This window comes from Schistocerca cancellata, chromosome 4 (genome assembly GCF_023864275.1).
Source record: "Schistocerca cancellata isolate TAMUIC-IGC-003103 chromosome 4, iqSchCanc2.1, whole genome shotgun sequence".
NCBI classification, from domain to species: Eukaryota; Metazoa; Arthropoda; class Insecta; order Orthoptera; family Acrididae; genus Schistocerca; species Schistocerca cancellata.
In genome coordinates this window covers 744,393,227-744,409,352 of record NC_064629.1, presented here as the reverse complement: position 1 = coordinate 744,409,352, position 16,126 = coordinate 744,393,227, and the positions used below count along the sequence as shown (strand labels likewise).

The following is a 16,126-nucleotide window of genomic DNA, read 5'->3' as shown; positions in this document are numbered from 1 at the left end:
CGAATAATAGACTAAAATGTGTGGCTCTCTAATGCATAATATTCTAAATCATATAATTAACCAAATATGCCATTTTCTGGCCTCTCTATAAGAAAGGTGATTCCACATATGCCAATTACTACCAGCTAAGCTTACTACTGGTATTTTCCAAAATTTTTAAGACAGTGGTATATTCAAGGATTGTCACCCACCTGTTTAGTAGTAGGATACTTAATTGACCACAGTTTGTATTTCAGAAGAATTGCTCTAATCAGGCTTCAATTTATACAATGACTGAGCACATAATTAAATTATTAAATGATAAAATATCACAAGCCAAGATCTTATGTGACTTATCAAAGACATTCAGTTGTGTCAATTATAGCATTCTGTCAGAGAAATTAAGGTTTTATGGAATACATGGGTCAGTGCAAGGCTGGTTTAATCCCTATTTAAGAAACATTACACAGAATACTAGAGTAGGATATTTAGTTAATACAAAGAGGGATGCCACTTCTTTGGTATGGAAAGAAATCACTAGGTGCATTCCACAAGCCCATTACTATTCTTGTTCTGTGTCAATGATCTTCCATTTTACTTAGAGCAGGAGGCAGAACTAGCCTTTTTTGAAGATGATACAACAATTTTCTCAAGTGAAGCAAAGAAGCATCAACAGGGAAAAGAGTTAATTATGTTTCTATTAATGTTATTAAATGATTTTGTTCAAACAGGCATGCTTTAAACATTGAATTAACACAGTTAACCTAGTGTAGTACTGTTCAAAATACCCGATCTCCTTTTAACAAAGAATAGGAACGATATACTATAACTATGGTAGAATAATACAAATTCTTTGGTCAGCACACCAAAGAATATTTAAACTGGAAAAACTATTTGGCAGACCACCTAAAATTTTGACATTCAGCTGCTTTTGCCATATAACTAATTGCCAACTTTGGGGATATAAAAACCATTAAACTGATATATTTTGCATATATTTTGATGTCCTACAGGATAACATTCTGGGGTAATTTCTCACTTACACAAAAATACCGGGTGATTTTGTGATGATGTTACAAGCTTTCAGGGGTGATGGAGAAGGGTAAATGTATCAGTTTGAGGCAAGGGACAGTGGTTCAGCAATAACTGAGATGAAAGTTATACCTCTGACAGTGGAGTACATATATTGGTACTGTTGTGGCCAAAACTGTATGGCAGGCAATCCTCACAAGGACTTAGATGTAGAGAGTGGGATAATAACTCAATGAATCCAATGGAGATGGCATACTGTGTACTGAAATGAGCAATCCAGGTGTACAATATCAGTACCGTAGTAGAATGCAGTCAGTGTTTATGAGCTAAAGTACTAACGTCAATTAGCCCTAACCAAATAGATGTGTACCTGGTGATGGAACTTACGGATATGATTTTCATGTATGGGCATGCAGAGAAATGGAAAGCTTGTACAGGACCAAATATCCATGTAGAAAACATGTGGCTCACACCATGTTTCCAAGAATGTACCAACAATTAAGTGAAACAGGGCAATTGGTACCACAGCACAACAATCGAGAAGAACAACAAACTACACAGACTCCTGACTCAGAAGATGCAGTGCTTGTTTGAGTGGATGAGGTGCTTGTAATCAGCACTATCAATAACACTTGAAGTAAATGTTTTGCACAGTAGTGTGAGGGAAGTATTATGGGAAATGCAACTACAACCTTACCAAACACACACAGAGCATGCTTTGACCCCTGCTGACTTCAGACCTCGTGTCATGTTCAGAGAATAGTTCTTGTAGTGCATTAAAGTCAATTCTCACTTTCCTGCATATGCACTTTTCATGGATAACATCTGTTCCACCTTTTGATATGGTCATTTCTGAACTTGGGTTCTTTACCTCAGACTGATACATTTACCCTTCTCCATCACACCTGCAAGTTTGTAACATCATCACAGTATTACCCTGCACATGACTGCACAAAAAAGGTAATTAGAAATGTGTAGGATTTGTACACATATATCTTGCAGACATGTGTATCCATACTCTGCAAACAGCTGTGAAGTGCATAGCAGAGGGTACTATCTATTGTATCACATATTAAGATTTCTTCGTTGTCCATTTTCATATGGACAGTGGGCAGAATGACTGCTTAATGGCTTTGTGCTCAGTGTAATTAGTCTAATCTTGTCCTTGTGATCCATAAGAGAATAATACAAAGGTGTCTGTAGTATATTCCTAGAGTCTGCACTTAATACTGCTTCTTGAAAATTTGTAAGTAGGCTTTAGCAGTATAATTGGCATTTATCCTAAATCTACCAATTCAGGTTTTATGGCATCCCTGTAATGCTCTGTCATGGGTAAAAGAAACCTGTGATATTTGTGCTTCCCTTCTTTGTATACATTCAATATCCCCCGTTAGTCCTACCTGGTATAGTCCGACACACATGAGCAATATTCTGTTGTGGAATGCACAAGTGACTTGTAGACAGTCTCCTATGTAAACAGTCTGCATTTTCCTAGTATCTTATAAATGAATGGAAATCTGACACATGCTCTACCTATGATTGAGCATAAGTGATCATTCCATTTCATATTCCCACACCATGTTACACACAGGTATTTTTATGAGTTGACTGATTCCAGTTGTGACTGACTGATATTGCTTCCATAAGATGCTGTGTTTTTGTTTTGTGAAGTAAACATTTTTACATTTGTGAACCTGTAAAGCAAATTTCCAGTCTGTGTTAGATTGAAATCTTATCAATACCTGACTAAATATTTGAACAGGTATTTTCAGATGGAACTTCATTATAGATACCCACATAATATGTGAGAAGTCTGAAGTTTCTATTAATACTCTCTGTCAGGTCATTAATATACAGTATGAACTGGAAGGGTCCCAACATATTTTTTTTGGACACAGCCTGAACCTACTTTTAGATTTTTGATGACCCCCCTATGAGATAATGCGCTGCATACTTCCCATGAAGAAATCCTCAACCCAGTCACAATTTGCCATACCCATGCTGCCATACTTTCACAAATAAGCGCTTATGTGAAACTGAGACAAATGCTTTACAGAAGTCAATAAATACTGCACTCACCTGACTGTCTCAGTCCACAGCATTTAGGATGTAATGGGAGAGAAATGTGAATTGCATCTCACATGACTGATGTTTTCTGAATCTGTGCTGGTTGCTACGAGGGAGATCAATGTGTTACAGTACCTCATTATGTATAAACTCAGAATATGTTCTAAGATTGTACAACATTTAGAAATCAAAGATATTGGACAGAAGTTTTGCAGACACTTTTGCTTGCATCCATGTAGATGGATGTGACTTGTGCTTTCTTCCAACCACTGGACGCAGTTTTTGGTTTGAGGAATCTATGGCATACTATGGTAAAATATGGGCTAACTCAACTTCAAATTCTGTATACAACTTGACAAATATTTCACTGTATTTCTGCTTTTGCTTTGTTCATATCTACAGCATCAAATACACAAACTCCATTGCCCACTATTTATCCTTTCAACAAACTTTTATATTTGCTCCAAAAAATCTCAATGCTGCCAGTTTTGGGTTTTATGCAGTTTCCTATACCTAGTTTATGTGAGCTGCAGTTTTTTACATGTGCTTCAAACTATGGGACTTTGTTGAGAATGCTTTGGCAGTGTCATCTGAAGGGGCAATTTCTTCGACCTTACACTAACATTTCAGGGACACCTACAGTAATTATTATCTAGGCACAATGAAGAGCCATATGATCTATAAAAAAATTTTTGTTCCTACTGTGCACACAGTCAGTTATCTGACTAGCAGCCTCTGGTGTACAGTGCACAGACCACTTAGAGGGACCATACAGTTCTCAGGTCAATGGTTCATGTCCAGGAAGTCATATCCTAGCTTGGCACACAATCTTGAAAGAGTCTGGTTCAAATCTTCTACTCAGCTCAGACTCATGGACCCACAATCAGTTCTGGGAACAATGCTGTGGACTACGTATTACACAGAAATACTGTGAGCAAGGCTTATGTCCTCAACCTTCTCCAGCAGTTGGTGGACTGATCCAAGGATGACTGGGCACCCCAGATGACAGGAATCATGTGTGCAGATGATTGCAACCTGTTCCTGCCTCCACACCATTAGAGCAACACGTCAAATGAGGCTTCTAGGAACACACATTGAATGAAAAAGGTGCTCATTCTTTTGTCCTTTGCTGTCTAAGGAGTACCATTATTTGCCACATGTTCTAACTGCTGACAATTAACAGACCATTGCACTTGCTTTCCCAGTATGGGACAGAGGCGGCCCCCTGACAGCTGAAGTGTATCTCATAGGCTCAGGTTTTGGTTTAGTGGGAGACTGCACCTCAAATTTGTCAGTTGGGGAATGGTTGCAGTACCCTGAGTTCTCCCTGGCTGCTGCATCCCCTGTATAGGGCCCATCAACCTCGCATGCTGCTCACAGGTTAGTTAACATTGATGTCCTGTGTCTCTTGCAGAGGTGGGAGTATCCAAAGGAGAGGATACTACTTTTAATACCTGCCCAACACATCCATTCAGTACAGCTTTCATTCAACTTACAGCAGCCATGGCAATTTACAGCTGCTTATGAACAGCAAAAAAGTAATCTATGGCTGAAACAGTAGTCACAGTGGAGCTGCATTGTGGCTGATGTAATGTTTTTCTGAACAGTAAACAAATAATCTTAAGCCTAGCTTGCTGATTCTCTTTTAATGTCTTGATCTTTAATGTTACAGTCACCCATTTAGATTCCTGGGTGGGGACTACCCAGGAGGATGTCGTAATCAGGAAAAACAAACTGGCAATCTATGGGTCAGAGCATGGTATGAAAGATCCGTTAATTGGGCAGGAAGGTTAGAAAATGTACAGAGGGAAATGGATAGGTTGAAGTTTGATATAGTGGGGACTAATGAAGTTCAGTGGCAGGATCAACAGGGCTTCTGGACAGGTGACTAATGGGTTATAAATACAAAATCAAATAGGGGTAATGCAGGACTAGGCCTAATAATAAATAAGAAAATAGGAATGTGGGTAAGCTACTACCAACAGCACAGTGAACATATTATTGTAGTCAAGATAGACATATTGCCAACACTCACTGCAGTAGTACAACTTTATATGCTAACTAGCTCCACAGATAATGAAGAGATTGAAAAAAAAAAATGTATGAGGAGGCAAAGGAAATTATTCAGATAGTTAAGGGAGATTAAAATTTAATTGCAGTTGGGGAAAGGAATTTGATAGTAGGAAAAGGAAGAAAAGGAAAATAGTTGCTGGGGGAAAGGAATGAAAGAGGAATTCACCTGATAGTTTTATCATCACTAACACTTTGTTTAGGAATCATGAAAGAAGACTGTATATGAGATGTGAAAATAAAATAGCAGGAATTTTTGTTTTTTCTCAAAGAATTTTTATTTATTCATTGACAACAACTTTAGCCCTTTTAAAGTAATCCCCTTCAGATATAATACATTGGAGCTAGCACTCTTCCCAATCTCAGAAGTACTTCTGGAACCCACTTATCATTATGGTATTCAGCTCATTCAGTGATTCTGTTATCATCTCATCAATGGTGACAAAACACTGCCCTTTCATGGTTCTCTTCAGCCTCAGGAACAGTAAGAAGTTGCAGAGGGCCATGTCTGTCAAATATGGTGGTGAGGCAACATAATGGATTTGTTTTTTGCCAAAAAATCACAAACAAGCATTGAAGTGTGAGCAGAAGCATTATTGTGATGGTATTTCCATGATTGGTTTTGCTACAGGTCTGGTCATTTTCTTTGGACTGCTTCACGCAAATACCATGTAACTTCTAGGTAGTATTCATTACTGACAATACGACCATAAGGCAGGAACTCATCATGCACTATACCATTGTAATCAAAGAGAACAATGAATGAGAGGAATCTTCACATGCTTCACAGGTGATTGAACTTTTTTTTTTTGGGGGGGGGGGGGGGGGAAGGGGGTGGATCTTCAGGCAGTTTCTATTGGGATGACTGGGCCTTTGTTTCGCTGTCATACCAGTGTACCCATATTTTGTCACCTATTATAATCTTCTTTAGAAGTTCTGGATGACTGTCCACTTTATTTGGCAATTTCTGAGTTGTGTTTATGCGATGTCGTTTATTTGCCAAAGGAAATGTCAGCATCATTAGCAATCTCTATGATGGTGATTCAGAACCATTTTCTTCACTTCCTCCACATTGTCATAAGTAACTGATTTGCTAGGGTGTCCAGGGTGGCTGTAGCCTTGATCATCTTGTCGACCCTCTTTGAAATGTTTATACCATTAGACAACAGTTGACTAGAGCAGGAGAAAGGAATGCAATAGAAGATGAATCAGTGGCTTTGAGAGATGAAACAGTCAAGGCAGCAAAGAACAAGTGCAACAACACCTGATAATCTTTACAGGCCACACGCCTGATTCTATCACTTACAACACACCAGTGGGAAATAGTTTCAAAGTTTTGGCAGGCCTAGTACTGCCTACAGAGGCATAAATTCCAGGAAATGTGAGGGGAATAAATTAGTCCCAAATCAGTCCAGGTAAACAAAACAGTAAACATTGTAACCAGTTATGTTATACACAACGGAAAATCTCTGTTGAAAAATTGCAGCATCTCAGTTTATTCTGATAGTCATGGGAGAGCATTAGCACAAATGTCGAGGTCTTAGAAGCTAACTAATGCAACAATGCAACAGGTTTTGTGAAACCTTCTGCAAGTTTGCATGAAGTCATGAAAAATGGCATAAATAACCATCTAGGCTTATGAGAACAAAATGATGAATATAATGTGCTAGTAGCAAGTGCAAATGACATTTATAGAAACAAAGCAAAAGAGGCCACTCATAGACTAACAGAATACTTAAAAGGTACAGGTAATTTTAAGATTATTGTCAAGGGAATTCCACATGGGTATGACCTAGTTGATCACGTGTGTGAATAAAGAACTAGCTAAAACAAATAGGCTGCTAAAAAAATCTGTGCTGCATCTCCCAATGTAAACTTTTCGTTCACTGAAAATATGAACAGGGAATTGTTTAATAATCATGGGCAACATCTCAATGGAAATAGTAAATCATATATCAGTGAAAAAGTTTGCCAAGCAATTAATGCTGACTGCACAGATCCAAATTTCTGACCTACTCCCCTTCCAGCACCTGATGGCATGGGTACAGTGGGCCCTCAAATCACTGATTCAAGTAATGAAACTACATCAACTTCAATAGAAGATTTACATTCAACTTCAATGCAACCTCATGACTCCATCATTACTGAGACAACTCCTAAAAAATGCACATCAAGTCCAATAGAAAAACAAATACCATCACTAAAACTCCCACAAACTTCAATCAAAGGAACAGAAAATGAAAAACCACCACTAAGAAGAACAGAAGAAACTCCAATTGAGACTTGCTGCTATTCCAGGACCAAGAAATCAAGAGCCCAACTAACAAAACAGGCAAGTCCTCAAATAGCATTACACTGGGTGTCAGGTATTCACCTTCCATCTGAGTGTACAGTTTCAACCAGCAGCAACAGGAGCTCAAGAAGATCAACAAGAACAAACAAAGCACCAGCCATAAATGAAAATTTTTTATGGTCAAGCCACCTGATTCACTAGACGAAATAGCAACATGCATGTGGCCTCTCCTGTTTCCACACGTCCGACAGAAAATCATACTTGTGACTCACAAAAAGAAAAACTCTTGGATTACAAAAGGCATTAAAATATCCTCAGAAAAAATTAGGTTACTGCTCAGAGCTAGCAAAGTGGATAGTGGTAAGTTGGCAGAACTCAATTTGTACTTACAAAAATACTTATATAAGTGTCATTAAAGCAACAAAAAAGGCTCACAACGATAATCTCTTTAGGAACTTCTCTAAAAAATGTGAGACAGTATGGAGTATAATAAACAACCAAACTGGAAGAAAGAGAACCACAGAGGATAAATTTAAGTTGAACATAGAAGGACAAAAAACATAAAATATACATAAAATTGGTAATGATTTTAACAAATATTTTTCAGAAATTTCAAAAAATGTATTAATTGCCTGTTCAAACACTGTTCACACTCATCCTAACAATGATATTCTCTTGAACTCTTTTTTTCCTATCCCTAACAACACCTTGTGAAATAGAGGATATCATAAGGAGAAGAATAAAAACAAATACTCCTTGCTGGTCAAGATATGGTACCTTGCTTTTTACTTGTAAAGTGTTCCAGTTTCATCTGTAGGCCTCTGTCTAATATCATTAATGCCTCTTTTGAGGAGGGAACATTTTCTGACCAGTTAAAAATTTCTAAAATTATACCACTGTACAAGAAAGGAGAGAAAACTGCCATGGACAATTGTAGGCCTATTGCAATATTATCTGCATTTAAAAAAATTTTTGAATGCTGTGTTTCCATAAGATTAGAATGCTTTTTGAACTCCAGCAACATTATAACATCTTCTCAATATGGTTTTTGCAAATATAGGTCAACCATAAATACACAGTAGGAGTTTTTAGAGAACTGCTCAAGTCGTAAACAACCTGTTGTTCGTATATTCCTTGATCAATCCAAGCATTTGATATGGTCAACCATAAGCTGCTCCTCATAAAACTAGAGAAATTTGGCATAAAGGGTACTGCCCACAGCTGGTTCAGTAGCTATCCAAGAGAAAGGAGAAATATGTAAACATCAGAAACCCCAAGGATGCTACCTTTTGCAGGTCAGATACCATAAATATAGCTTATGGTGTCCTGAAGGGTCTATTCTTGGCCCAGTCCTTTTCATATTGTTCATCAATTGCCTCCCAGTAAACATCCCTAATGCTTGTTCATTTTTGTATGCTGCTAATGCAAATATTTTAATTTCCAACAGAGAAGAAACACTTCAAGAAACAGTCAATGAAATCACCTGTCACATAAATCTTGGTTGAGGCAAACAGACTGCTAATAAACACTCAGAAAATTGTAAGCATGAACTTTGACACAAGGCAGAATATTACCCCCTTCAATTTAGACATTTATACAGGCAAAGACGAAATTGTCAGTGTAAAAATTCCTTGGACTAACTGTCAGTAGTACACAAAAATTGCAACTGCATGTAGAGACAGTTGCAAAGAAGCTCAGCAAAATGTGCTACCTGCTCAGACCAATATGAGATTCAGCCAACATTGACAATTTGAAGCTTGTATACTATGGTCTGTTTGAGTCCATTATGAGCTATGGCCTAATTTTCTGGGGAAATAGTTCTGAATCCAATAGACCTAGAATTTTCAAATTACAAAAACAATGATCAGAATAGTGGCATCAGAAAACAGAACTGAACACTGTAAACCACTGTTTAAAGCATTAAAAATCCTGCCACTGCCATATCTTTATATAATGGAATTGTTAGTTTTGTAGCTCAGCATTTAGGAATCCTACAAAGAATTCTCAATTGCCACGCACACAACACTAGAAACAAATCTTGATTAAAAATTGTAATACAAAGCACCAAATTATATGCCGATGGTGTTAAATATATGGTCATAAAAATTTTCAGCCATGGCTCTTTCTAATTTTTGTAAGGCTAACTATGTAACATTTTATATGTTAATTATATTTTCATTATTAAATATAGTTGGGTTTAATTAATTTATTTTTTGGCTTTGTTTACATTGGTTTGAAAATGCATGGTTTTGTAGGTCAGGTTAAATGGCAACAACCCTGCCTGCCATGTGTAACTTATTAACTCAATGACAGTATCCTGTAATTAATTCACATTGTGAACCTGCATTCGACTTTTCTGACTCTGAGTAACTTTGATAACGGTATGCTGCTACGGTAACAATCAAATGTGGCAACAGACAGTGTTAACTAATGCAAACATACTTTCACTCCACAGTCTCATTTAATTCTTATGTCTTTTGGTCTACTCGAGAAACAGTGTGTTATCACAGAGAAATTATTCTGTCACCCAAAATAGTGATTAATCTTGCAACTATTATGTTGATAATCCTTTTGCCACCCCAAACAACTGCCCGTTATTTCACCAAGCATAGACATATAGAGCTGTAATGAAGAGCAGTTTGTAATGTTCCTTTACTTGTATTTAAAAGTGTACTATGAAATCTGAACTGGCCATCAACCATTCATATTTCAAAAGTGGTATTACAAGTGACTAATATCCAACACTACATACTGTATGGGCTACATTATTGGAACTGTACTTCTGTCACTGATTGATTTCAGCTTGTTACAATGATCAAGAGAAGAGACACAAACTACCAATGACTTTACCTAAGTGAATTAGTTACAAAAAAGTGCAAAGGCCCTTATTAACAGAAATCTATTTCATTTCATATCTCTGACATTTTCTGTATCTCTTCATTTCACTTGATGAGATTTATAAAATGTAGCTCTGCATGTGTATTATTTAAACAAACTTTTGATAGGAACCAGTTGAATAAATCTAGCACTGTCCATGATCAATGGATTTTACTGGCCTGAGGGAACAATAAAAAATTTATTACATCAATATACTGAGAGGCACAGCTTAAAAGACAAAGTCAAAGGTGAGCACCATCAATGAAATGGGTGACTGTGGTTTTGTCAGTGACTGAGTTTGTAGGATAAGACCTAACAAAGTTTCTATTTGTAATTCACCTCTTACCTTGAGAATAAGTATGTGTTTTGAAGCATAAAGTGATAAATATGTTAGTTTTTAGTTTTTGTCCTTACCTGTTGAGCAATTCCAAATGTTATCAAAACAAAATAAAAGAGCACTGCCCAAAAAGGTGAGACTCGTTCAGAGCCCATAAGTGCAAATGTTGCTGGCGCTAGCTCTGTTGCTAGTCTCAGCACTTGATAACCACTTTCCCTTGCTGAATCCATACCAGGAAGCAGAACACGAGACCCAAGTATAAATATGCTATGAGACATGTAGCGCACAGGTGTTCTTGCAAATATTGGATGTGGTGGTGCACCTTCAGCTTGAAGGAATGTCACAGTTCCTAATTGTTCTGTGAAAAATAACGGAAAATTACAAATTAAAAAACTAAATTAAATTTAGCACATGGCAGTCCATATATAATTATGTTAAAATACTGATTTCACACACTCATTGAGCTTCACTTCCACTAGCATTTTCAAAACTGATATAAATTTACATTCATGGTGACTACAGTCTTTACTTTTATATCACTATGTCAAGTGAGTCATTAGTGTTTTTACTATCACAACCAACAACACACCACTAGGACTTGACATACAGATAAAAATAATAATAAAATTTTTGGATTTATGAAATAGTTGGAATAACAGATTGGTTTTCACCTTACACTATCTACAGATCAATGGTACAACATAAGTAACAGCATTCTGATGCATTCACTTATTTCCAAAATATGAGAGTCATGACTGTTTAGAGGTCTCACCAGACTATAGTCCTTAATTTCAATGCTGATCCATGTGCATCACATTAATCTTTTGAACCTCAAAAGCACCTAATTTTTAATGAATATCAACCATTCTGCTCTATCCACATACAGTTCTTTAAGAAATGTCTGTGAGAATGAATGGTCACCAATAAATAGGATCCTCTGCTACAGGATATTCTCAGCTGCCACTGACGAATCATAATAATAAGAATTCCACTTTAACTTCACTGTCATAGAGGTCAGTGTTTTGTGGACACCAGTTTTGTTGGACTTGGCTCTTCATCTACACCTTTTACATGCCAAGTACTGATAGAACAAAACAAATTATACAATACTTGGCAAGGACAGAACTTGTCTAGGAAACTGTGTTGAGTAGTGGACAGGTGTATATACGTGACCAAGTATCTACTTTTACTCATCTTGGGAGATGTTTACACACTGATGACAACAAGCATATGGCAACTCTAAAGAAAAATACAGAGACACACATACAAATATTTTATAAGTGCTTCTCTATCAATCAGTAGTTAATTTTCTACATGAGTGATTTGTTTTTGAGTTCAAACATCTGGTTGTTTTTTGCAGCACCTGGATATTACTGAGGCCACATTCTTCCCTCACAATTCACCCTAATCATCACACAAAAATGATCATATGCTTCTCTTTTTGTTTCCTCTACATCTATGTGTATTTCTTTGCTTCCCCAAACTGACCATCTTCTGGTCACTTTTAGCTCAGTTCTCTTACTCCTCATTACAGACCATGTTTTCTGCCAGCATCCCTGATTTGCGTGTTTCAAAATGTGTTCATCAATTGGTCTGACATTTGCTGCTGCTTTCCCAATACCATACACTGATTCTTCACTTCACTTCTTAGAATCTTCTCTTTTCCTTACTTTGTTCACAATGAGACAGTCACTCTCTAGATCCAACACTGTCATCACAATCATATCTCTGGATCAAGATACAATACAACTGTCACTTTGGTAGGAATAAACTATTTTATTTCCATTTCTTCTGTGATGACTGTTTAGCACAATACCTAAAGAAGTTGTAAAATTTATTCTATACATTCTGCTGTTCATTTATGATTTCTGGCGTAGTGCAGCAACTCGACATGGCATGGACTCAAAAAGTCACTGGAAGTCTCCTGCAGAAATATTGAGCAATGCTGCCTCTATAGCTATTCATAATTGTGAAAGTGTTGCCAGTGCACAGGATTTTGTGCACAAACTGACCTTTTGATTATGTCCCATAAATGACTGTTCAGAATGTTCTTCAAACCAGTCGAAAACAGTTGTGGCCCAGTGACACGGTAGATTGTCATCCATAAAAATGAAGTCCATGAGTGACTGCAAATGGTCTGCACGTAGCTGAGCATAACCATTTTCAGTCAATGATTGATTCAGTTGGATCACAGGACCTAGTCCATTCCGTGTAAACACAGCCAACACCATTAAGGAGCTACCACTAGTTTGCACAGTGCCTTGTTGACAACTTGGGACCATGACTTGCGCCACACATTAACACTACCGTCAGCACTTACTAACTGAAATCAGGCCTCATCTGGCCATGCCACAGTTTTCCAGTCATCTAGGGTCCAACTGATATGATCACAACCCCAGGAGAGGCACTGCAGGTGATGTAATGCAGTTAGCAAAGGCACTCGCATCGCTCTTCTGCTGCTATAGCCCATTAACACCATATTTCGCCACACTGTCCTGATGGACACATTTGTTGTACATCTGAGATTGATTACTGTACTAATTTCGTGCAGTATTGCTTGTCTGTTAACACTGACAACTCTACATAAATACTGCTGCTCTCAGTAGTTAAGTGAAGGCCATAGGGAATTGCTTTGTCCACAGTGAGAGGCAATGCCTGAAATTTGGTATTCTTGTCACACTCTTTGACACTTTTGATCTCAGAATATTGAATTCCCTGACAATTTCTTAAATTGAATGTCCCATGCCTCTAGCTCAAACTAACATTCCACATTCAAAGTTTGTTAATTCCTGCCACGTGACTATAACCCCACCAAAAACCTTTTCACACGAATTACCTGAGTACAAACGATAGCTCTGTCAGTGCAATGCTCTTTTATACTTCATGTATGTGATACTACTGCCATTTGCAAATGTGTCTATCACTATCCCAGGACTTTCGTCACCTCAGTGTAACATGGGCTACCTCATAACAACATTCATAGTGGGTTTCCCATTATTTGAAAACTGTTCTTAGCTGTATGATATCCACTGTCCACTGTAGAAAGGACTTGAAATTACAGTTCTCCAGTACATCTGCTTGTTAAAAATCTTGTCGTTATTCAGTGCATTTGTGTTTTGTACAAATTTCTGCACAAGTGAATATTTACTTACCAAATGAACTTGGAATGTAGGTGTAGCCACTAGCTGCTAGCAGTTCAACACAAGTGTTAGCAAGGAATGCTGAGAGCAGTAAAACTGCAAGTGTGACAATAATAACAATGCTGATGTCTCGGTGAAGGAGATGTTTGTGCTGATTGTGAGACGTAATCTGCATGACAGCAGCTCCCAGCAAACCCCATGTATAGAAAACCTCTGTTGTAGCAGCCACCCAGCACTGAAAAAGTAATCATTTACAATGGCAAATATGAACTGCAAATTCACACTCTAGAAAAAGAAGAAAAGCATTCAAATAATTTTACTGACAGTGTGTGTGCACTCACATATGAGTATAATTAGCACGAGTTCTATCTTTTGTGCGACTACAGTAAGAGTAGGTGCTTGCTGTATTTGAGTACATGAGCAAATTTACATAAATATGGATGAAAAATATAACTGTCATTTTCTGCCTCTATATGTAACATGAATGTAGCATAACTGCATTTTATGTCCTATCACATCTCTCTAAGGCTGAGTAATGAACTGTGTAGATAACTTCTTTTTCTAGAATTTTGCTATCATTTTTGAACTCTAATGTTGTTGGCAACAAGCATCATAAGGAAGAAAATGTACTCTGAGGCTCTTGTCATTATGCACAACTATTTAAACAACTGGAAACCACATATTATTCTCATTACACACTTCTGTGCAGCAAACTTTTCTTCCAATTATTAGTTGATTAATGACCAATTTTGTACCAATACATTTTCTTAGTGCAGTAAGTGACAGTATGTCCTTAGATTATTATTCATTTCTCAATTATTTTAGATAATGACTAACTGTTATAATGTGACAGACATACAGGAATTAAGATTGTTAGCAACATACTGAGAGCTTAATATAAATCTGAATATTTTGTTCATAAAAGAATGGCATCATGAGTGCTGAAACTGTTGATAAATATAAATAAAATGGTTTTGTGTCCATACACTTATTTATTGGCAAAATAAATAAGTGACTGACACAGAAAACTGTTTTATTAATATTAATTACTTTTCACTTTGAACGATTGGTGAGTTAATGAGGTGACAATGTTATAAATCAAAATTAAATGCAAGAGCTTTCGTATTTCACAAAAAAAGAAAAGAAATTTTCAGTTCACTTCAGTAGTAAAAGAAAAAATAAATTTACCTAGCATAAAAAGGATAGGCATTAATCCTATTTTCAGAGGTACATACCTTTGTGTTAATGAAAAATTCACTCCATACTGTTTCTGGGAAAACCTTATGTCCAGATGAAGTATTTGTTAGACCAAGAATTTTTGTGCAAAGTATCAACATCCCAAGAACAGAAAACAATGAGAAGACATAAACAACTTTGCCATATGATTTAAGGCCTGAAAGAAATTTTTAAAGAAAAAAACAATACTTTAGTTATTAGATGACATTTGCCTTTGATTCTATAAGTAATTCATTTATACTAAAATAAAAATCTATCAGACTGGAGTAAGGAGGCTGTGCAGCAAACCAAAATATTTTTGAACATCAGCGTAAGTTCTCTTATCTGTTTGGCATAGATATTCTGATGTCTGTAAATCAAAGTAATCACTGAAGCTATTTCTATTATGAACTTGCACAGACTAAAACATAGCAGTTATCCTAATAAATCATGCATCTATGCAAATGATATCATTCTTTGCTATTCTATGTATTATTACTCCAACATTTCCATTCACAAAATAGAAAGCTATTGTTGTATATAGTCTCTGTTTACTGTGTTTACTTATTATAAATACAGGACTATTTATTACTAAGCATGTGCAGTACAAAATTTGTTTTGTGCCCTTTTGAGCAATGTTACAGTCAACATAATTTCTCTTCAAAATATGTTACACTGCTTAATGAAATTTGCGAACTGACCTTTGCTTAAAGAAACAAATACTATCATCCAGACCACAGCCAAATTGAATGTAACTTGGAATTTAAGGTGCCCAAATGAAGGATCTGGAGAGACAAGACTTTGTCTCTGAAGGACCATTCCATTGAGGTAGTCAGGTACTGTTTCTTCAAGTTTGTGAGTACCATTTATTTGTGGTTCTGGGAAGAAAATGAAACACTTCAGTTATTACATTATTCATAAATATTACTTACATTTTAAATAAAGTAATCATGTGTCCTATTACAGATAAAATCAGATCAAAAAATAATGGTACAGCTTAGTTAACAAGAGAGTGTGAAATATACTTAACATTTTTAACTGATGTGTAATAGAATAGTTTGACGAATATGAGTTGAAAATGAGGCAGAGGATGAGCCATGGTGTTGAGCTGTAGCC

The 16,126-nt window shown here is 36.6% G+C and overlaps 1 protein-coding gene across 1 annotated transcript in view; it reads right to left on the bottom strand.

Moving 5' to 3' along the window:
• The window catches only part of LOC126184555 (sodium-dependent transporter bedraggled), a 745,492-nt gene that overhangs the window by 32,306 nt on the left and 697,060 nt on the right, over positions 1-16,126 (bottom strand). Inside the window, exons 12-15 of the mRNA XM_049926982.1 lie at positions 15,712-15,888; positions 15,031-15,188; positions 13,808-14,030; positions 10,733-11,013 (exon numbers count right to left, since the gene is read on the bottom strand). Of these exons, the coding sequence (XP_049782939.1) occupies positions 10,733-11,013; positions 13,808-14,030; positions 15,031-15,188; positions 15,712-15,888 (839 nt within the window). The remainder of the gene's footprint in view (positions 1-10,732; positions 11,014-13,807; positions 14,031-15,030; positions 15,189-15,711; positions 15,889-16,126) is intronic.